Here is a 23,769-nt window from a genome sequence, read left to right as displayed (position 1 = left end):
GACGCTGTCGTTGGACGGCTGGGCGCCGGGACGCATGCTTTGTAGGCACTGTCGTTAAGTTCTTCGCTCCAGCCTTACGGCTAAGGCATCATTCTTACATTTTACAGATGGGCCGCTGCAAATTTCAGTGACAGTTGAGGGCACAGAGGGGTTAAGTTGGGGGGCTAGGGTATGTGTCTGGCCTGTCAGACTTAGGTAGGCCGGGCCCAGGATCCTTAAAGTCAGGGACCGGGCTAGTTCATATCTGCAGGTGCCAGGCGGTGTGTGTGGCGTGGCCAAGGGATCGCACTGCCAGGGCTGGGGTGATGCCTGGTATCGAACCACTGGCATTGTTTGGCAGCATTTGCCTCTGTAGGGAGCCTGGTGGGAAGATCCTGGGGTCACTGGATCTCCAAGGACTGTCATGCTGGAGAGGTTGCCCCGCTCAGGCAGTACTCCCAAAGTGCCTGCCTTGACATTAGGCAATGCCTTTGGCAGACAGGAATGACATTGCATGGAGCCCCAAAATCCCCATAGCTGAACCTCCTTCACTAACCTGGGTCCCATAGGTTTCCAGGACCATGCACCTCTCCTCCATCTGTGTGACCATTTAACTTTTCCCTCTTCCCTTAATCTTTGTTTCAAATAACGAGGTCTGGAATAGGTATATGAAAAGATGTTTGATATCGCTGATCGTCAGGGAAATGCAAATGAACCACAACAAGCTATCACCTCACACCTGTTATAATGGTTGTCACCAAAAAGTTAAAAGTTAAGTGTTGGCAGGGTTGGAGAAAAGGGAACCTTTGTACACTGCTGATGAGAATGTAAAAGGATACATCGACTATGGTAAACACTATGGAGACTCCTCAAAAAATTAAAAATAGAGCTACCATATGATCTCACAATCCCACTTTTGAGATCCGAAGAAAATGAAACCCCTATCTTGAAGAGATATCTGCACTCCATGTTCACTGCAGGATTATTTGCAGTAGCTGAGACATGGAAACAACCTAAATGTGTGTGAGTGTGTGTGTGTGTGTGTATGCACACACTCAGCAAGGGCTCACTGCCTTATGCCCATAGAAGACAATACTATGGTACCAGCTTTTGAGAAAAGAATGATCTTTATTGTGAGGTTGACCAGTAAGGAAATGGGAGACAGGTCTCAAATCAGTCTCCCCAGTCCAAGGTTCAGGGTGAAATTTAAGGGGTTAGGGAAATTTCAAACTTGAAAGCTGATTGGTTAGCCTCAAATCAGTCCATATAAACTACCGGTGCTGCTGGAACCCAGATTTTCCTTAGTGAAAGATTTCTTGCCTCATACAGGGCTCCAGTGACATTTCTATTTGAGTTCTGTAGACTGAAGATTCTTTGGGGGTCATCCTGGAGACACGTGCAGTGCTGTCTGTAAAATAACTCAAGGTTTGATTAATCAATTTAAGGAGAATAAGCAGTTTAAGCTGGTCAATGTTTTTTTATATATATAATGAAATATTATTCAACCTTAAAATGAAGGAGGTCCTGTCGTTTGTGACAACATGAATGAACCTAGAGGACATTGTGCTAAATGAAATAAGCCAGATACAGAAAGACAAATACAGTATGATTCCACATACATGTGGAATCTAAAAGAGAAAGTTGAAATCATTGTAACAGAGAGCAGAATGGCGGTTACCAGAGGCTGAGGGGTGGGAGAAAGGGGAGATATTGATCAAAAAGTACAAACTTTCAATTGTAAGATGAATAAGTTCTGGAGAGATAGTTAATAATAATGTATCCTATACTTGATAGCTAGTGGGAACATGCTATAAGGCACAGGAAGCTCAGCCTGGTGCTCTGTGATGACCTAGAGGGGTGGGATGGTGGGAGGTCCAAGAGGGAGGGGATATATGTATACATACAGCTGACTCACTTCGTTGTACAGCAGAAACTAACAACGTTGTAAAGCAATTATACTCCAATTTAAAAAAATATACTATAATTGAAATTTGTGGAGAGTAGATTTCAAGTGTTTTCACCACAAACACAGAAAATGGGAAATAAGTGAGGTGATGAATAAGTTCATTAGTTCCATTGTGGTCATCATCTCACAATGTATAGATATATCAAAACATCACGTTGTACACCTTAAATATATACGATTTTTATTTGTCAAAAATAAAATTTTTTTTACATCTTTATTGGAGTATAATTGCTTTACAATGGTGTGTTAGTTTCTGCTTTATAACAAAGTGAATCAGTTATACATATACATATGTTCCCATATCTCTTCCCTCTTGCATCTCCCTCCCTCCCACCCTCCCTATCCCACGCCTCTAGGTGGTCACAAAGCACTGAGCTGATCTCCCTGTGCTATGCGGCTGCTTCCCACTAGCTATCTATTTTATGTTTGGTAGTGTATATATGTCCATGCCACTCTCTCACTTTGTCACAGCTTACGCTTCCCCCTCGCCATATCCTCAAGTCCATTCTCTAGTAGATCTGTGTCTTTATTCCTGTCTTATCCCTAGGTTCATGACATTTTTTTTCTTAGATTCCATATATATGTTTTAGCATACAGTATTTGTCTTTCTCTTTCTGAGTTCACTCTGTATGGCAGACTCTAGGTCCATCCACCTCACTACAAATAACTCAATTTCGTTTCTTTTTATGTGCCACATCTTCTTTATCCATTCATCCGATGATGGACACTTAGGTTAGATATCAAAACATCATGTTGTACCCCTTAAATATATACGATTTTTATTTGTCAAAAATAAAATATTTTAAATCATTAAAAAATAAGAATAAAGAATTGGCTGGGTCTGGTTTGGCTTAGTTGTGCTCCAGCGCCTAGCGCTGTGCCTGGTACTTAAGCTAGTTAGGAATCCTTGGATGAACGAAGAGATCTGGGTGGTTACACCAGAAATCAAGGAAGCAGAGGCACAGACGTGGGCATCCTATTCACCGGCACCGTTTGCCTAAGATTAAGTTGCGGCGCTAAGGAATGCAGGATCTTCATACTGCTGGATTAAATCCACCCAGCCATTATTCGTATTATTATTACCCTTTTTATCGTTAATGTGGTTACACAGTAGTACAGATGCATGGCAGGAAAAGTTGAAAATACATATAGGCACAAAGACAAATCCCTGAAAATAAATGTTTCTAGGGTGCTTTGGCCAGGAAAATAAAGAGCTTAACCATCTCCCTTCCAGCTGCCCCTCTGCCACAGGTTTATTTGTTGCCTCTGAAGGTCACAACGATTTCCCTCCCCAGTCCCAGGGAAGGGCTGAACTTCCCCCGCGCATTCCCCGCCCCCGATCCCCACCTTGGGGCCCACGCCCCGCCCACCAATGCATGAACCGGAAACGCGCCGGGCGCTTGGCTCCTGCACTGGACATGCGCGGGAGCAGGCGCGCGCAGGCGCAGAAGCCGCAGGAGGCGTCGATTCCAGTCACTCCTTCCCGGCTTCCTCTATCCTTCTTGCCCCCTGGGTTACGGCTGTAGGTGACCCTTTCTCCAACCCCAGGGGGCCGGTGGCAGGTGAGGACAGGGCCCGGGCTGTAGGGAGGGGGTCGTGCTGTCCCTAACCGCAGCCCCGCCGGCCCTCAGACACAGTCCCCCGGGGGTCTTCTCTCCGGGTCTCCTCCCCGGGGTGTCCTCCCCGCGGTTCTTCTCCCCGGGTCTCTCCTCTCCGGGCGTGTCTCCTCCCGGGAGTTCTTTTCCCCGGGGTTTCCTCCCCGGGGGGTCTCCTCCCCGGAGGTCTCTCCTCTCCGAGGGTGTTTCCTCCCCGGGGTCTCGTCTCTGTCCCTCCTCCCGCCAAGCCCAAGCTGGTCCTGCCGGGTCCGCAGCGCGGGCCTTCCCTTCCGGGGGCGGCCGTTGACTGCACACCCCCGGAGCAGCCCCCAATGCTTGGCACCGAAAGCTGGGGAGGGGTCTGCGGCCCAGGTCCCAGCCGTGGCCCTCAGTGACTTCTTAGTCCTGGTTTACTCTCCGGCAGGTGGACGTTCACAGTGACTCGCCCGACCAGACTCAGTATTGTGCGGGCAAAATGCGGTGGTTTGTGTAAAAGCATGTAAGTCTTGTAAATGTTGGCTGATTCCTTCCAGGACAGCATCCAGGACAGAGCTGACTGATAAGAGTGCATATACTGGGAGGATTTGAAAACACTTTTATTGTAAAAGAGCATAAGGCTTAAAGATGTGCTTTAAAATATGCCTGTTTTCCTCACCCTCATCCACAAAAGAGTTTGACCCCAATGAAACATTTCCTTGGACCTGCCATATCTCTTTATAGCTACTGGAAAACACTGTATTTAAATACTTCTTGTTTTTTTTCGTCAATTCAGAAGGTTGTACTGGGTGGCATACAGCGAGTTAGGGCCCCTGTGTGATGGGCTGGGAGAAGGGATTGAGGACTTCAAATAGGATAAAATTCACCAGTCCGCACATCCTGTGATTTCAGACAGGATCTTCACCGTTCCAAGACTGTGTTACCACGCTGCTTCGTCATTAAACTTGTAATTACTATGTTTATGGGCAGCTCATCACAGTTTAAAAAGTTCCTGGGCATCCGTTGCTATTTAATCTTCATTATCCCAGTTTACAGATGAGGAAGCCGAGGCTGAAGGATTAAATCATTTTCAAAGGTCACCTTATTTATCAGTGAAGCTAAGACTCAAGCAGTTACTCAGAGCGCTTTGTGCCTCCGCCTGCGGCTCTCGGTCACGACCTGTCTAGGAGCCTTACAAGGAGAGCAGAGGCAGAAAAACTGTTGGAATCCTGTCAGCATCAAGGATTGGTACTGTGGCTTTGGGCAAATCCCTTGACTTTCTCTGCTGTATGATGGAGCTAATGCTTTGTGAGTTGATCCTAAGAATTAACTATGATAACTCATGTGAAATGCTTGATCTGTGGTGGGTGTTCTTTATGTGGGGCTTTTATAAATATGTGCTAATTAGATTCCTACCTCATGGCGTAGTTCTTTCATGGAAATACGGTTTACATTATTGCAATCTGGTAAAAGATTTGTAATTGCAGAGTCTTATGTCCAGAAAGGGAGCCTGAACAGCAGTAGTTTTCATTATTCTTAGTGAATTTAAATCACTTAAAGTTAGTACTTTAAAAATATTTTAAGGCATTAATTAAGCTCATTGTGCAAAGAACTCAACTGGACAAAGAGAAAATCCGATTTCTTTGCTAGCATTTTGGTGCTGACATAGGCTTAAAACCATGTCTATGATTTCATAAAATTCATTAAATCAATAGTAAGAGAAGCAAAGATTTATATCACATGCAAATCAAGAACAGATTCATATGCTTTTCCATTTTTAGATTATGAAATGTAAAGACTGCATGTAACATACATGGAAAACACAAAGTTCAAGTGCAGACCCGACGCTGTCTTCTGTCACTAGTGCTACCAGCGGCTTAGACTCTCATGGGTCCCTCCCCCATCAAACCTCCCCTTGCTGTCACTTCCAAGCTCCTCCCCAACCGAACTGGGTGTTATTATCACCTTGTTTTTGTGTTTGTATTCCTAAAATAGTATATTGTTTCATTTTCATGTTTTGAACTTTATATGGAAAATCATACTGTTTATTTTTCTACCAGTTCTGGGTGCAGAATCAGATGTGTGAGATTCAAACATTGTTGCATTCACTATAGGATGGCTCATTCGTTTTCACTGCTGTTTAGTATTCCATTTTTGAAAATACTGCTGTTTATTTATTATGGTGCCTATGGGCAGTGGTTCTTTCCAGATTTTTTTATTTTGGGGGCTTTGAAAAGGGGGCGGCATTTTGTTTCTGTTTTCTGTTTGTGACGTTCATGGTCCTAACTTTTGGTGCCCATGTGCAGGAGTTCCTCCGTGATACATAAGTAGTGGGACCATTTTTGTCTCAACCAGGACTCTTGAGAGTGAAAAGAGGTGCTTAATTTTACTGCAACCATGGGTGTAAAGTGGAATCATTCTAGAAAAATCAAGTTGTATGGCTGTTGAAGTCACAGGACACATGCTTGTGAAATGTGTATCCCTTTCACCTTGTTCAAATCTTTGTGCAAAATATTTTTCTGTTGGATCGTCCGTAATCCTATTGATTTGTAGGAATTTTTAATATCATCTTGATATTATGAAGTCTGACGATATCAAGTGTAGGTGAATGTGTTGAACAAGAAGACTATTTACACACCGCTACTAAGTGTGTAACTTGGTACAACCACTTAGTAAAGCAATTTGGTGTTATCTGATAAAGAGGTGTATTCTCCATGAATGACCCACCGCACACGCTTAACTTTTAATAATGTCATGAAGGAGTTTTCACACGTACAGCAGGAGACGTGTACAAGAATATTCATAACAGCACTGTCTGTAGATTCACAGACCTAACACCTCAAATATCCATCAACAGAAGAATAGATATTAGGCTGTGGAACTGTCACGCAGTAGAGCATCGTCAGCAAAGATGAGTGAATCACAGCTTCACGCCACTTACAGGGTTGGGTCTCAGGTTAAAAGTGGGGAGGGGAAACTAAGGAAAAAACTGAGAAATCTAACACGTCTGAGGAAACAAACGTGGAAAATTAAGGAAAAACAAGGGTGTGACAAATCTCAGAATATTAGCCCAGAAAAGGAGGGGAAGTAGGTGTTATAAACATTGTATCCACTCCAGTTTAATAAAAGTTGTTTATAGAAAAGGGGCCTTCAGAAGAGTCAGGGAAAGGAGCAAGAACCTTCTAAGGTATTCCAGTGAAAGGAGTCAGAAAGCCGAGATGGAGCTCTCACCGCTGTCCCGTTCCATAGACAGCCCTCTTTCCTGGGGCCAGAGTGGCGTGTGTGTCACAGTTACTTAGTTTCCTCTCTGTCATCTCCTTGAGAGCCAGTAATGTAGCCTTAATGTAGCTGGTGTCTGAGACACAGTGGCGCTCGGCGAGCAATGATCCCTGACTTGCAGGGCGTCTCAGCCCAGTCCTTTGGCGATGTTTCTGATAAATGTGTAGTTTCCATTCAGAAATTAAGGTAAACAATTTAATTTTTACTCTGGGCTGGGTAACATCTGTGTAAACAGTGTCACTAGGAAACAGGTGACATTGATTTTCTAAATGAGATTGGATTAGAAACAAGGTTACTGGAGAGAATCAAAACATAGTTACAGACTTAAGCATTGACTTGAAAGAGCGTTCCTCTTAGCTTTCTTCCTTTCAGAAGATGATTTCTTTAAAAACAAGAATTTTAGGTGAGTTGCTAAACGCAGAATTGCTTGTCAGAGTTTTATTCCTTGCCAAGCTGTTCTTCAGAAAGGTTGCATTCCCCTTGCCAATAAGTAAGTTTCCCTAAAATTCCCCAGAACTGTCACTTCTAAAAATCTTTGCCTATTTCGCAGGTCACATTTTTTAAAATCATAGTTTCAATCTGGGTTTCTTTAATTATTGCTTAAGCAGTTGTTTCTTGCTGTGATGATCCAGTCCGCATAATGAATGGGTCTCGGTAGTGATGAGTCTTCTCTTATTGCGTTGCCTGGTGAGAAGCAGCTCAAGGTCATCTGTGCACAGTCTTTCCTAGGTGCCCCCATTTTAGTCTGTCTTTCTCTGTATCTTGTAATACACACCAATTAACCTGGCAGTGACTTCTGCTTACTTTAAGAGTAGACTTTTCTCCACTTTTCCCTGCATATAAAGAAGGTATCTGTGATTTTGCCAGTTTTGATACTCTTCACCTTCTCCTGTAATTGTATGTATTGGACCTTATATCATACAGTTTTTCACAGGTGTCCATTAACGTAGTAACGGGGCATCTGGCATTATCATCTGCACTGTTTTTATTCCGAGAAGGGCCCGGTTAACCAGCAGTGGTTCCTGGCATCTCCCGGGCACTGTGTGGGCGCGGGGTACTTGAGTCCTCAGGGGCTTAGTCCGGGGCCCTGCTTCCATTCCTGGTCAGATGAGTCCCATCACTTCTCTGGTTCTTAGTGTCCTCATCTGTATTTTGGGGCAGCCGATGCCTGTCTCGTCTGGCTGTTGCAAAGGTTAAACAAAGTCATTGCCGTTCCGTGGTCTTCATGCTTAGTCTTCGTGTCCTGCCTGGGGAGGACCAGGGAAGAGCCTTACACGTTGGGGTTCGTCCACTCTGATGTTCCTGAGGCAGCCTCCCATTGGAGCTGTGAAACATTACAAGTAAAGGGGCTTTCGTTCCTTTTCATTGTATTTTTGACTTATTTATAGCTAATAATTATTAAGTGAATATGTAGTAAATGGGGAATTAGTAACTGACTATGCTGGTCAAGAAACTTCTCCAAAATGTTTAACTTTGAACCTACTTTAAAGTAATCCTGCTTTTGGATCTCAGGGTGGTCCAGGCTATAAAAGGGAAAGAGAGCTAATTTGCAATACTGTGATGAAAGTGTTGACAGAGAAAAAAGTAATCTTACCTAGAGACCAGCTGAGTATAGTTACTTTTTTTGTTTTTTTCTCTTTTGATACAATTTTTAAAGGTTACAGTCCATTTACAGTTATTACAAAATATTGGCTATATTCCTCGTGTTGTGCAGTACATCCTTGTAGCCTGTCTCATAGCCAGTGTTTTGTACCTCTCATGCCCCCACCTCTGTATTGCCTCTCCCGCTCCCTGCTGGTAGCCACTAGTTTGTTCTCTGTACCTATGAGTCTGCTTCTTTTTTTGTTATATTCACTTGTTTGTTGTATTTTTTAGATTCAACAAATAAGTGACATCATACAGTATTTGCCATTCTCTGACTTATTCCACTTGGCATAATGCCCTCCAAGTCCATCCATGTTGTTTCAAATAGAAAATTTTTGTTCTTTTTTATGGCTGAGTAGTATTCCATTGTGTGTACGTGTGTGTGTGTGTGTGTGTGTGTATGTATATACACACATACATACATACCACATCTTCTTTATCCATTCATCTGTTGAAGGACACTTAGGCTGCTTCCATATCTTAGCAATTGTAAATAATGCTGCTATGAACATTGGGGTATGTGTATCTTTTTGAATTAGTGTTTTTTCTTTTTTTGAATATATACCCAGGAGTGGAATTGCTGGCTCATATGGTAGTTCTATTTTTAATTTTTTGTGAAACCTCCATACTGTTCTCCACAGTGGCTGCACCAACTTACATTCCCACCAACAGTGCAGGAGGGTTCCCTTTTCTCCACACCCTTGCCAACATTTTTTGTGTTCTTTTTGATGATAGCCATTCTGACAGGTGTAAGGTGGTATCTCACTGTGGTTCCGATTTACATTGATGATTAGCGATGTTGAGCATCTTTTCATGTGCCTGTTGGCCATCTGCATTTCCTCTTTGGAAAAATGTCTGTTTGGTTCTTCTGCCCATTTTTCAATTGGGTTGTTTGATTTTTTGATGTTGAGTTGTATGAACTGTTTTTATATGTTGGATATTAATCCCTTATCAGTCATATCATTTGCAAATATTTTCTCCCATTCAGTTGGTTGTCTTTTCCTTTTGTCAAGGTTTCCTTTGCTGTGCAAAAACTTTTAAGTTTAGTTATTTGTTTATTTTTGCTTTTTTTTCCTTTGACTTCCAAGACAGATCCAAAATATTGCTGCGATTTATGTCAAATAGTGTTCTGCCTGTGTGTTTCTCTAGGAGTTTTATAGTATCCAGTCTTACATTTAGGTCTTTAATCTACTTTGAGTTTATTTTTGTATATGTTGTTACTATAGGCTGAAGTAGTCTTGTCTTGGGAAGGCTTGAGGGCAGAGGCGGAACTTCAGCTGCGTCTTAAAGAATGAGTAGGGTTTAAAAGGCTGAGACCTCACACCCGTTAGGATGACTACTGTCAAAAAGACAGAAAATTAGCTAGTGCTAGTGAGGATGTGGAGAAATGGGAACCGTTGTGCACTCTTGGTGGGGATGTAAAATGGTGTAACTAATGGAAGATAGTTTGGGTAGTTCTTCACAAGATTAAAAATAGAACTGCCACATGAATGATCCAGGAATCCCACTTCTGGGTTTTTACCCGAAAGAGTGGAAAGCAGGGTCTCGAAGAAATATTTGTACACCCATGTTCACAGCAGCAGTATTCATAGTAGTCAAAAGATGGAAGTAATCTAAGTGTTCATCAACAGATAAATGGATAAACATGGTATGTACGTACAATGGGATATTAACTCGCCCTTAAAAATAAGGAAATTCTGGGACTTCCCTGGTGGTCCAGTGGTAAAGAATCCACCTTACAATGCAGGGGACGTAGGTTTGGTCCCTGGTCAGGGAACTGAGATCCCACATGCTGTGGGGCAACTAAGCCTGCGTGCCGCAACTACTGAGCTCACGCACCTCAACTAGAGCCCGCGTGCCACAACTACAGAGCCCACGGGCCCTGGAGCCTGCACGCCACAACTAGAGAGAGAAAACCCACACGCCACAACTAGAGAGAAGCCCGCACGCCGCAGTGAAGAGCCTGCACACCGCAACTAAGACCTGACACAGCAGAAAATAAATAAAAAATAATAATCGTTTTTTAAAAATAAGGAAATTCCGACATATGCAATAACATGGGTAAACCTTGAGGACATTGTGCTCAGTGAAATAAGCCAAACACAAAAGGACAAATACCACGTCATTCCACAAATACCATATTTAGGGTCCCTCCCTAGCGTAGTCAGATTCATAGAGACATACAAGAGAATGGTGGTTGCTAGGAGCTGGGGGAGCGGGAGATGGGGAGTTAGTGTTTATTGTATTATTTATTTCAGTTTTGCAGGATGAGAAGAGTTCTGGAGATGGCTGGTGGTGATGGTCGCACAACAAACTGAATGTACTCAATGCCACTGAACTATACACTTAGTAGTGATTGCGGTGGTAGATTTTATATGATATGTCTTTTACCACAAAAATAAATAAATGGCTGGAGAAATGGAGGCTGTTGAATTTTAAACCATTTGAATATATAGCTGATAAACTGATAAACATTTTTAGCCGACTTTTATTTTTTAAAGCAGTTTTAGATTCCCTGCAAAATTGAGAGGAAGGTGCAAAGGCTTCTCATCTCCCTGCTGCCCCGACACAGGCAGAGCCTCCCGCGTTATCCACATCCCCGCCAGATGGTGCGCTGGTTACAACTGATGGGCCTGTGTTGACACATCATAATCACCCGAAGTCCACAGTCTACGTTGTCTCTCTCTTGGTGTGGTACATTCTATGCGTTTGAACAAATGTATATAATGATGTGTATCCACCATTACAAGGACACGAAGTCACCATTTTTATAAATTCAAAAACAATTTCAGTAAGATAAAATCATCGTAATAGTAACTGAGATGTAAGCTGATGAGTTGATGTGCATTTGTTTCAGGTGACCATGGAGAGTGCTAGAGGTGCCGAGCAGCAGGCGCCCGAGCAGAGTGGCCCAGCCGAGGGGCCAGCCCAGAGCATGGCTCCGCAAGGGCCCCAGGAAGACCAGCGGCAGCTCCTCTATCGTGAGGAAACTATTGATCTCGGTGGAGACGAGTTTGGGTCAGAAGACTCGAATAACTTAGTGGACAAGCTCGACGAGCCCATGATGGAGAGCGTCCTCATCTCTGATTCCCCGAACAACAGCGAGGATGGCGCGGGGGACCTGGGTTGTTTGCAGGATGTCGTGGAGACTGCAGAAGGCGGCGCAGATCACAGACGGGAAAGCGTCGTCGATGAAGAAGCGCTGGACGCTCTGAGTGATGATGGTGAAAGTGAGGGAGAGGACACACCTAAAGACGTCTCGGACATGACCCCCGACAGCAGAGCATCGTTGAAGGAAGACCCAGAGCAAGAGGAGGTGAAAGACCTGCCCACCTTTGAGCACGAGGGTGCAGAGGACTTGGGCCCAGGGGACGTGAGGGCGCCCGCAGCGGGGCCGGCATCAGGGCTGTCCCCCCGGCAGCCGTCCCCCAAAGACGAGCCGGTGCCCATGTGCACCATCTTCAGCCAGCCGCTGCCCGCCGGCTCCCAGTCCCAGGTCCTGCGCGATGGCTTCGAGTCCCAGATGGTGAAATCGCCCAGTTTCAGCGGCGTGAGCGAAGCGGCCGCCAGGACCCCTCCTCAGGTGGTCCAGCCGAGCCCTAGCCTGAGCAAATTTTTTGGAGATACAACCAGCACTAACTCCTTGGCCTCGGACTTCTTTGATTCCTTCACAACCTCCACCTTCATCTCCGTCAGTAATCCCAACGCCAGCCCTTCGATTCCTGAAAGCTTGTCTTCACTCGCCGCTACCCCAGTGGGGGAAGACTCCCTGGGTTCTGCTGACCCTTCTTACTCCCCAGGGACGGAAAGATCAGAGTCAGGTGTTTCCACAGCTTCTCTGGAAATTCCTCAGTCTCCAAAACCGTTTTCACAGATCCAGGCTGTGTTTGCGGGGAGCGAGGACCCCTTTGCCACCGCCCTGAGCATGAGCGAGATGGACCGGAGAAACGACGCCTGGATTCCCGGGGAGGCGACCAGGAGCGTGCTGATTTCAGTCACCACTCAGCAGTGCAGCACGGTGTTCGTGGGCAAGGAGGACCTCACCATGCCGGGCCTCAAGTTCGACAACATCCAGGTGAGAGCACAGGGGCGTTAGAGCGAACGTGGGCTGCTGGATGCTTCTCAGCAGAACTGGTGATTCTGTGTCCGCAGCTCATTGCTTTTCATCTGTTTGTGTTTCATGTATATCCATGTGTAAAAAACCTTTCAAGGATTGAAAAACCCTTATTTTTCAGCAGTTCCAAAGATTCTGATTGCGGGAATCTTTATGATGTCACTAGGTAATTTGGAACCCTGCTGATTTCTCTGATATAATGTGGTTTAGGTACTAATCAGAGTCTTAGAAATAAGTACTAACAAGGTATTTGCATAACAGTTCTCTGAAGTAGTTCTGAACTTTGCGTGATCAGTTTATTTATGACATTTGAGCTCTAGTAAATGATAAATCCCCGTTCCTCTTTTTAGATATGGAAAACTATATCTGCAGTACATATAATGTGCTTGATGTAGAAAGAGTTCTTATAGATTTGGTAAAAAAAAAAAATACGAATGGCCCCTCAAAATAATAAATCATTAAAATATATAAATATTACATACAGTAAATAGCAATATTAAAAAGTTCAATCTTACCAGTAATCAAAGGTGATAAAGTTATTTTCATTTTCTGTTGTCTAAGTTATTTATAATTATTCCATGTTTGTTAGAATGTGAGAAAATAGCCTGCTTAAGCAGCCCTGGTGGGACTGATAATTTGGTACAAACTTTCTTAAGTAAAGTTGTAAAACGCGCGTCCAAACGCGCATATCCTTTGACCCAGAAATTCCACCCTTAGGAATTATTTGTAAGGAAATAATCTCACTGATGTACAAATACCCAGCTTTGGGGCTGCCCATCAGAGTGAGGTTTATAATTGCAAAGAACCTGAAACCATCTGAAAGTCCATTATCAAAAGGCTGGTTGAATACATTTGACACATCTTGTTTTTTCAGTGGAATGTTTACGTAGGTATTAAAAATGATGTTATATTGAAATAAATATTTTTATCGTGAAAAAAAGAAAAAATAAAAATGATGTTATAGCAAAATACTTAATGAGGTTCGTATTTTATAAGATGGCATGTAGCTTGCCTTACGTGATAATGTTTTTGTAGGTATGTGTGTACGTCCACGTGAGGTTAGCTCAGTTGCATGTCAGGTGTAGTTTGTCCCGCCCGGGTTGCAGGTGGGATCATCAGTGTCTGTGCCACATGAGGTCTTGCGTGGGTCTCTCCTCTGGGAACTGAAGGAGGACCGTGCGGTCCTCAGCAGGCCCTCCCGGGGGAAGGAGTCCCCCTTCCCACACACTTGGCGGGGTCAGAAAGCCCGGTGCAGGCAGTGGAGCCCTGAGCCCCGTGAGGCCGAATCCCATAAGAAGTAGAGTGGCTGCTGGAGAAGTGAGGCCAGTTGGCTGTTTTTCTCAGTAACTGAAGTGAAAGCCTGCAGGTTCCAGATATTTTGCACGTCCGTCTCTACAGCGTATTTGCTCACTAAGCGCATCTTCCTTGTGGGCTTGCTGCCCACCAGGCACTGTCCTCAGCCCCCTTCTCCACCCTCTCAAGCAGAATGTACTGAACATGAATTTACCTTCACAGGGTCTTTTCAGTGAATCACAGTTATGGACTCTGATTTCAGGGATATTTGATGTTCAGGATTTGATGACTTAACCCAGTGGTTCCGCACAGGGTGCTGAGGCCCAGGGCTCCTAGGGTGCATTTAGAACCATGTAGAGGTATTTCACTGTGGTCGCCTAAAGGGCTGGGCTGAGCACATGAGCTTTCATGGACAGGGCCGGGGCTGCTGAATGCCCCGGGGTGGCTGGGTCGTCTCCTGCAGTGAAGCATGTTGGTCGTTCTTGAGTTGGGAACACAAAGTGCTGATGTTCGTTCCTAGTTTAACCCAGATTGAATCAGGCATGGAGGCCCTTTCTACCAGTGAAAAGCACGGGTTCTGTGATAGCTCCTCTGCAGCTTTGAAGCTTCCAGGTGGCTACTGTGAAATAAGCAGGGCATTGGGTGATCAGCCAGGGTCGGGGCGCCCACTGCATGGGCAGGACCCACACTAGCGGCCAGCCAGGAGACAGCGTGTTTCCTTTCTGCTTCCTTTAAATCTGAAGGCAATGTCTTCCGTACCTCTTGCAATTCACAGTGATTGTTTTGGAAACCTCATGGTAAACTGAAATATGAATTAAGAATAGTTCCTAAAATGTCTTTGACTTTCCCATAGAACAAATGTGCTGGTTGTTTCTTCACCTGTGTCTCTTCAGTTGTATACTATCCTTCAAAGAACTTTTCATTCCCAGGATAGAAAAGAAAAACTGTGGTTTACCTTGGAAATGCTGTGTTTATTTGCCAGAGGCCTTAAGATCAGGGTAGAACACATCTATTAACTCACTGTGCACACCAGGCTTGTAAGAGGTCAGCCAAGCATTTGTTGGATTTACCTGTTCACAAGTTTCTCCCTGTGCCACTGTAACTGTTGCAGCATTGTTCTAAGTCAGCTTTCTAAAACACCTCGAAATTTTTCCAAATTGCTCACCTGTTGGTGCCTAATTAAAAATTCCTTCCTATAGGATAAAATTTTGGGGGAAAATTGTTAAATTGTTTCCTTATGAAGTGACTTCTATAGCAGTCTGAGTTAAGTTAGAGGCCATGAAGGTGAGCGTGTAACACTTCATCCAACCATATAGCATCAAAAGAGGAATGTCGGCATTTTTAACTAATTAGAGTCTTAGATGGCCTGTGTTCTTAAAGAGATAAATGGAAAGTTTGTGGGGAAATGATCGTTCAGAAATTTTCAGAACCAGTGAAGAATGGAAGTTGGAGAATATTTGTATGAAGCTTGTTCAGTAAGGAGAGAGAGGGGGGAAGTAAAGGAGGGGGAGGGAGAGAGACAGAAGAGATAAGTAAACTGGAAGCAGCAGAACGTCAGTGGTAAAGGTAGTAAGATCGTGAAGGGAAGATAGTAGGGTGGGGACTCAGAATGCTGTGGCCTTGCTGGTGGATCTGGAAACCCAACGTCCAGACTTGAGACTGGGCCTTTCCACCACCCTGTCTGATTCTGCCCCCTGATTCTTTCCTTCCCTCCTCGCCCTTCCTGCAATTTGGATTTGACGGGAATCCCATCAGGGAAGCCCACAGTTTGTGAAAATCCCTTTCCTGGACCATGCTAAGTCCCTGTGTTGGAAACCTACGGATGGCCGAAGACGTACCTGTTCCTGCAGGTCTGCTAGCTATGAATTCTCTCCCCTTTAAGTCTGAAGAAATTTCATCTTCACTATCAAAGCTCTTTTTACTGGAAATGCAGTGTGTTTACAACACGTAGACTTGGAGGTTGACTCAGCTTTATTCCTTTCAGCACTTTGAAGGTGTCCTTCCATATCTGCCAGTTGGTATCGTTGCTGATTGAAGTCTGTAGTAATTTTTATCTTTGCTCTTCTGTACCTAGTGTATATGTTTTCCTCTGGTTGGTTTTAAGATTTTATCACTGGTTTTCAGCAGTTTGATTCTGATGTGCCTTCCCATGGTTTTCTTTTATGTTTATCTTGCTTAGGTTTCATTCACCCTGTTGGATTTGTGGCTCTATTATTTTCATCAATTTTGGAACATTTTTGGTCATTACTTCTTCAGTTAGCTCTTCTGTTTTTCACTCTCTCCTCTGCTTCTGGGAACTCCAGTTTCACATATTACTTGATATTACTAATGAGGTCATGAAAGATCTGTTTCTGTTTTTGTTTTCAATCATTTTTCTCTTTGTACTTTGGGATTCTGTCATTCTGTCCTTCAGTTTGTTCCTCTTTCCTTCTGCACTGTGTAGTTTGCAGCTGATGCTAGTCAGTAAATGTTTTGTATTTTTTGTCTCTGTAATTTCCCTTTAGTTCCTTTCTATATATTCTTCTCTCCTCATTCTGTTCAAGTTTTACTTTAGATCTTTGAGCACATTTATAATAGCTGTTGCGCAGTTGTATTCTGAAAATTCCATCAGTGCTGTAATTGCCGAGCCTATTTGTATTTACCTTTTCTTTTGGTCATGAGTCACGTGTGCCTGTGTTTTCTATCAGAGGGTGGATGCTGTGGCTCTCCTAATGTTGAGTGTCTATATTTTGTCATCTTCCTTCAAAAACACTTGTATTTTGTTCTAGCCAGCAGATTCCTTTGATCCTTTTCAGGTTTATTTTTTAGCTTCTCAGGGTGAGTTTAGAGTAGCTTCCATACTTGGGTGACCTTTCTGACGCCTGTACCGAGTGCCTGTGTGTCCGAGAGCACTCTGCAGTGGTCGCCTGGACTGGACATCTCAGCCCCAAGTGAGCTCACAGCCCTGTCCCGGCTCCCTGTCCACCCTTCACACGCACCGTTTACCGCTCAGCGGTACCCTCGCGGGCCCATGCGGCTTTCCAGCCCTGCCCTTTGTAGGGTTCCGTCCTGTCTGGTGCTCTGACTGCCAGGTCCGGCCAGCTGCCCTCCAGCTCCCAGCCAGTCCCCGCTCGGCGAGTTCCCTGTGCTCGGTGTGACCCCTGCACCACTGCGTCCACAGCTGCCTTTGGGTTCAAGAGCTCAACTCCTTGTCTCCCTCGTCTCAGATCACATCCTTCTCTGTGTCGAAAGACACCTGTTGTGTCTGTGTTTTTCGTGTTCTGGCTGTTTACACTAGGACGATAAGCCCAGGCTGGGTCACTCTGTGACGGACAGAAGCAGAAGTTGCCGCCGCTGAGTTTGTTCGCCACCTTCACAGGTGGGCCTGGCTCCCCTTTCTTAGGTTCCTGATGTGAAGGATGCTGACCTATGTTGAACGTGTGTGTGAGATACGGAAGGTCTGGAGTGGCCGGTGCAAGCCGTTTTGCAGCCGTTCTAAATCTGATGTATCAGTGAACAGCTTCCCTTAAATACCGATCTGTTTAGGGCCCCCTACGAAAGGGGTTTAGATCTGTTTTTGTCTTTACAGCTTAATTAAGATACAATTCACATACCATATAATTCACACATCTAATTTACAATTCAGTGGTTTTTAGATTTTTGACAGAGTTGTGCGGCCATCACCACATCAATTTGTGGAACGTTTTCATCACCCCAGCGGGAAGCCCCAGACCTCCTTGCTTTCAGTCCCCACCCCTTCACCCCACCCCAGCGCCAGGCAACCCCTGACCCGCTTTCCGTCTCTCTGGATTCTCCTCTCTGGACACTTGATACAGATGAATCACACGACACGTGGTCTGTCATGACTGGCTTCTCTCACGGAAACATGTTCAAGAGTCATCCGAATTGTAGCATGTGTCAGTGCACCACTCCTTTCTGTTGTCACATACGGTTGACCTTGAACGGCACGGTTTGAACTGTGCGGGTCCACTGACTGCTGGGTTACGTAGTAAACCTGCGGTTAACACTTTGAGGAACATCCCAGCTGTCTTCCAAAGCGGCTGCACCGTCTTACATTCCACCAGCGGCGTATGCGGGTTCCGATGTCTCCACAACCTTGAGTTTGGAGTTTGTTTTGTTTCTGTTTGTTGGGATGTCGTCTTTTTGGGCAGTTTCACTCCCCCGGGACTAAGAGGACAGAGCCCTCCCGGGAGGAGCAGCCGTGTTTCTCATTGGTGCCCAGGCAGAGCGCCAGGCGAGGCTGGGCCACTGTCCTTTCAGCACCACTGCCTGTGACCGCGTGTGTCGTCAGGCTTCCTGACAGTAAAGCCCGAGGCCCGTGCTCTGGGAGTCAGCTGCTCTGGGTTTTGCTTTGACTTCATCCATTAAAACTTAGAAGGCACTGCTGAAGCCGTTCCCACGCTGCAGCGGGGGAGGCCCTCTGCAAGCTGAGGTCCAGCACCTGACTCGTTCACACTCAGTCTCCCCACGCTCCCCTGCCCTGGGTGCCCTCCCCTGAAGGTTTGCGGATTGGAAGGGGCCCCTGGGGTTCTAGGTGGATCCCACCCCGCATAGCTCACAAGACATCCTGCGGAGGAAGCTTGCTCCCCTCGCTCCAGTGAGCATGGAGGGTCTGCGGCAAAGGTGCTGTGACCCCCGTGTCAGAACTGCCTTCAGCTGAGTGACACGGCGAGAGCCAGTCCATGTTAGGGCGTTTTGTCGCGTCTTTGGGCTTTCAGAGGTGAGATGATTGTCAGTTCTACATACGCTCGTGTCTCAGGAACTTCCCTGCTAACTCAGGTGTTAACTAACAGAGAGTTTTAAAGGGCAGGAGATTTTCGCAGTGTGGTCCTATTAACTGAGACGGTTGCAATGATGGAGAAGTTAGATGGGTCTTCCCTCGGCGGCATGAAGATGTGATTTTGCACTTTCCTGGTTCGCAGTTCCTCTGGCTCGGATAAAGCTCCTTGTCTGATAGGAGCTACATTTGTGCAAAGCTTTATGGAGCCATATGGCTGAGTTCTTTTTATTCCACCCTTTAATTATCCCTCCTAGATCAGTTAGCCACTTCTGTGGTTCTGGCATCTGAAGTATTTCACCTTATCCTCTGAAAGCAAAAAAATCATAGAACTGCAGCTTCTAGATCTCTGCCCCTCTGTGAGACATGCGGCTTGGTCTCTGAGCACCTGGGCCTCCGTCCTGGCTCCTCCCAGGTTCCTCCTGGGTCACTTGGCCGTGGATGATCCCTTTTCCCCTGGCCTCGCCCATCTGTCTGCCCGTACGGTCACTCAGCCCAGGTGCAGGCGGGTCTAACCCAAGGCTTGGGCTGAGAGAGCCCCTGTGTGGAGGCTGGGGGGGGCCTTTCCGGAGCAGCCCGCTCCCCGAGCGGAGGGCCCGGCAGAGGGAGAGACCCCTGCTCTCCTTGGGCTCGGGAGAGATGCAGCCCTGGGCGGAAGGCAGTGCCCTGGGCCACCACTAACTACTCTAGCCAGGCCCTAGGGGCTCCCGGGGGCCCAGGCCGGCCAGCAGCTTGGCGGGATGCGGGCAGAGGGCGCTCGGGCCTGCCCGCCCCAGCCTGGGTCCCACCGTGCACGCTGCTTCTCCCAGGGGCGGTGTCGCTCACGCCCCCCGTGCCCCGCGCCTCCGGCCCCCCGCCTGGCTTGCTGTGCCCCTTACATAAGCCTGGTACAGGCGCTGGTGCTTCACTGCTTCCTCTCCAAAAGAAAGAGCCGTTCTAAACTGCACATTTTATTAAAGATCGTGATACCTTAGCGTCTGGTTGATTGAAGTTTGACTCTGCTGTAACCACATTTTGACCTCCATACACCAACGGAGAAAAAGGAAATTTGGGTTATAGCTGTGGGTTCTGGTTAGCTGAGTTTAATTAACATTTTATTGTCCTGACATGTTTTTCTTACATTCTTTCAAGGGAGATGCAGTTAAAGACTTAATGCTTCGCTTCCTGGGTGAAAAAGCTGCAGCAAAGAGACAGGTCTTAAACGCCAACTCGGTAGAACAGTCTTTTGTTGGATTGAAACAGCTCATTGTAAGTAACAATGTATTGATTTTCTGTGTGTGTGTGTTTTTTTTTTGGTAAGTCCTGCTTCCCTTCATAATATTTAACCTCCAGTTAATTACTTCGAGTGTTTTATCCTGAGCCCTTGCACGTAAATAGAATTTTGTTGGATTAGATAACCAGTCCTGTGCAGCAAGGAGCATCATGTTAACGTACTTTTTATTTTTTAAGTCCAATTTTTAAAAAGCATGATTTCAAATGATCAAATTACTTGAAGCAGTATATACTTTGATTAAATATGCTTCATCAGAAATAACTAGAGTGAAATAATTTTATGTTGATTTTCTTAAAATACTGTTTTCTCCACTTGGCATAGAAGGTTTATTATTAAATGAGTGGATTCCCCAGAAATGCGCACAAAAGCCTTTCTTTATTCATTAACAGGAGTAAGTGCAAACACCAGACAGAGACGCTGTTCTGAAATAGGAAACTCTGACTGCAGGCATTTTAAGCTGGGCGGGGCAGATGCTTCTGGTGGCCTGTGAGCCACTGGAAACTGTCTGCCCCACAGCATCTTTTATGATGTTACAAAAGCTTGTGTCCTCAAAAAGGTCAGTAAGAAACACTTGCTTAAAGAAAAGAGAGAGAGAGAGACCTAAAAAAAAGAAAAGAAGAAAGAAACACTTGCTTAGGTGGTTTGCTGACATTTTCACGTTGAAACCAATTAAAGTTTAGTTTTTAGTAAATGTAAATCAAATGTTTCATTGAGTTTCTTTCACTGAAGTGATTCTAGACTTATTCCCATGAATGAGAAGCTTTGGGAAGGAAAGATGTGGAGATATTCTATTTTTAAAAGAGAGAGGGAACAGCAAACCTTTAAGTGTCTCTATACATTATCGTTTGTTAATGAAGTTACAGGTCTTAGAAGGTAACTGTGTCCACGGCCACATGAATCTGGTGGAATGAACATGTCTCCCTTGGGCAGTGGGCCGCTGTCGTTCCCTTTACTTGGCCAGTGTCGTGAGCAGTCGGCTGTACCCAAAGTGTGACTTGTAATGATAAGCTTAGAGAAGATACACGGAGCCACACACAGTCAGTGTCATTAATTCTCAGGCCATCTTTTACCTCCTTTGATTATTCCTGCTGTTAATAAATGTATGCAGTGGTTTGATTGTTTTTCATACATTGAAAATACTTGAGGCCAGTAGAAATTTTATTAACAGTCCTAACAAGGAGACCTGTTTAAGGTGGGAGATGTATTCATAAAAAGACCGTTACCTTGCCCTGGCATTTTAATTATGTCCTAAAATAATTGCTCTCGTCTTTAAGACTAGGGAAGAGTTTCTCAGTGTATTTTCCTAAGTAATGTCAGAGTATTCTGAGATTGTTAACTTACAGGGAAATGAATGTCACAGCCTCTGGAGAAAGACATTTTAATCACTTCAGTGGTGTCATTCATTGTGGCGTTAATGATTTCCTTTGAGTTGTGGGTGGGGAAGAGTTATGTACATACTATCAGTTACTTGAGTGATTTTTATTGGACTATTTTTCTCATCTTTTGGAAGTTGTGGAATGCCTATGTTCAGTTTCTCAAATAGAGTCTATATCTTACTTCCTAGTTTTAAAAAAGTCATATTTATTTAAGCTTAGATCTTTTTCCCATATCTAAATACCTTCATTATCAGAGTTCTACATGTCATATACAATAATTATGAGATTTTTAAGATTTTCTCCACAGCACTTAAAGATTAACATGATATATTTAAATTCTAATTTTAAAAACGATTTTTTTACCAAAACATTTCTGACATCTACTATTGAAAATGGAGGAGGACCACCAAGAATGGGAACTAGAGGTGGAAAACAATGAGATAGAAATAGCACAAGACACTCTGGAGAAATCCGTAATTATCACCAAGCAGCAGGCGGCCTATAATCACAGGCCCCGGCTCGCGCGGGTTGCGGAGCTTGAGGTCCCGCTGTCCTGAGGGAAGGGGGCGCTGGGCGTTAGAGCCAATGCTGTGTGGTCGCCCCGACCTGTCCTCAGGTCTCCTTCATCCCCTCCTGCACACCTGCTACCTGGCTCGCCCATCAGGCCACCCAGAGCTGTGCAGGGAGATGGAGAGGAGGGAGCAGAGGCCAGCCCTGTCTCCTCCAGCCTTTTTCCAGGAACGGAGAGGGACCCTGACCCTGCCGGCTCTACCTCACCTCTCAGGCAAGTCCGGGGAGCGAAAGAGCATCCGAAAGCTGAAGGCAGTGCTCACCCTTTCGATGCTGGAGAAGTAACCCCCACCTCCCTGCATCCAGCGCACATGTCTGTGCATACGCGCACACACACGTACATGTATGCACACGTGCGCACGCTTGACATGTGGAATAGAGGCGGTGTCCACCCTGCATGCTCACTGGAAACTCACACAAGGACAAGAGCTAGAAAGAGTGAAAGTGAAGCAGGAGCCGCTTGCCCGCCACAGCGGCAGGACGGAGGCCAGGGACGGTCCCCACACCGAGGGGCCATGCAGGATTGGCACGGGGTACATGTGTGGGAAGAGCCGCAAGGCAGGTTATTGGGGAAAGAAGGGAATGAACTGATGGATGAAGGGCATGGCATTAACTGGATGTTCAAGTGGGAAAATAAAAAGACAGCTGCTTCTAAGCACACCCAGAAGGGAATTCCAAGTGAAGTAATTTCAAAAAATAGAAGAGACTCAGGCCAGAGAGGCACTTCTTAACAAGACACAAAAAACTAAACCTTCCAGGAAATATCGATAACCTGACTACTTTGAAATTTAAAACTGTGTTTAACAAAAACACCATAAACAGCATTAAAAAATGAGAGAAGGTATTTGAAATACACATCAAGACCTTCGTCTAATTTATAAGAAACAGATACAGCCCGATAGAAAAACAGGCGAAAGATATGAAGATGCAGTTCATGGAAACCAGACAGCCAATAAGCATGGAAAAAATGCTCAGCCTCCCTGGGACCACAGAAATCTCAGTGAGACAAGAGTGTCCTGCGTGTGAACCCCATCGTGTTGGTAGCACCAGGTGTCAGCAGGGGTGCGTGGGCGGGGCGCCTGAACCGGAAGGGCTGCCTTGCAGAGCAGTTGAGCAGCAGCTGGTAAAATCCATGGCTTGTGCCGCTTTTAATCACATACTTTAGGAAGACTCTGTATATGTTCATGAAGATATATTCAGGAATGTGCTGTCTGATTTGTATTGGCCAAAAACTTTATTAAAAACCTTAATATCCGGAGCAGTTGACACACGTGCACAAGAGCCACGTCATCAGTGTGGATGAATCTCCAGACAGTGCCGAGCAGGAAGAATGAAGCGCGAAGGCTGCCTGTGATGCCCCGGCTCGTGTGCGTGCTTGAAAACGAGCTGCTAACCCCGCAGCCTCAACTCAGACCGGGAGAGCCCCGGAGACCTAGAACTAGTTTGGCCGCAAAACCTGCCTTGGCCAGGTTCACCCGGTGCCAGCCCTGGACGTTCTCCGCGTCTGTCCTCCGGCCCTTCCTGCCCTGCCCCTGCTCTCCTGCTTCCCCGTTGGAGAGGGGGCACTGGGAGCTGGAGGGGTGTGGCGAGCTCCTTCCTGGCGGCAGTCCCACGGCCACAGCTCTCCTGCAGGCGTCACCTCTGGCCTGCGCTTGCTTCTGTCGCCCGGCCCTGACTGCATCACGCCCCTGCGAGGTGCCCCTGGCCTGGGCCACACTCCTGTAGCAGCCCCTTCACCCAGCGCTCCTGGAACCCCTGGGAACAGTCAGTAGCCCCTGATTGCTGCCAGGCCTCTGGTGGACAAGACAGTTTGTGTTGATCCCACTCGGCGGGAACAAAAATATTCCTGTGCCTGGAAGTGTCTTCGAAGTACACAGTAAACTTGTAGTTAAGCCACGTAAATATTCTGTCAGGAAGGATATTATTT

At 45.7% G+C, this 23,769-nt stretch overlaps 1 protein-coding gene across 3 annotated transcripts in view; it reads left to right on the top strand.

Moving 5' to 3' along the window:
- The first annotated feature begins 3,388 nt into the window (after window positions 1–3,388).
- The window catches only part of TRAPPC12 (trafficking protein particle complex subunit 12), a 59,658-nt gene continuing 39,277 nt past the window's right edge, over window positions 3,389–23,769 (top strand). For 2 of the 3 annotated variants that reach the window (XR_003434219.1, XM_027113868.1), the window contains exons 1-3: window positions 3,389–3,507; window positions 11,297–12,514; window positions 19,755–19,871. Coding sequence is in view for 2 of the 3 variants with exons in the window: in XM_027113868.1 (XP_026969669.1) it covers window positions 11,303–12,514; window positions 19,755–19,871 (1,329 nt within the window). In the remaining variant the exon portion in view is untranslated. Of the gene's footprint in view, window positions 3,508–3,964; window positions 4,040–11,296; window positions 12,515–19,754; window positions 19,872–23,769 lie in introns of all 3 variants that reach the window. The other variant, XM_027113869.1, reaches the window with a different exon arrangement.

The sequence above is a fragment of the Aethalodelphis obliquidens genome, unplaced genomic scaffold (assembly GCF_003676395.1).
Source record: "Aethalodelphis obliquidens isolate GAN/ISIS:26980383/991018 unplaced genomic scaffold, ASM367639v1 scaffold12, whole genome shotgun sequence".
In the NCBI taxonomy this organism is placed as follows: domain Eukaryota; kingdom Metazoa; phylum Chordata; class Mammalia; order Artiodactyla; family Delphinidae; genus Aethalodelphis; species Aethalodelphis obliquidens.
The sequence above is the reverse complement of the archived record's forward strand: the minus strand, read 5'-3'. Positions and strand labels throughout refer to the sequence as shown.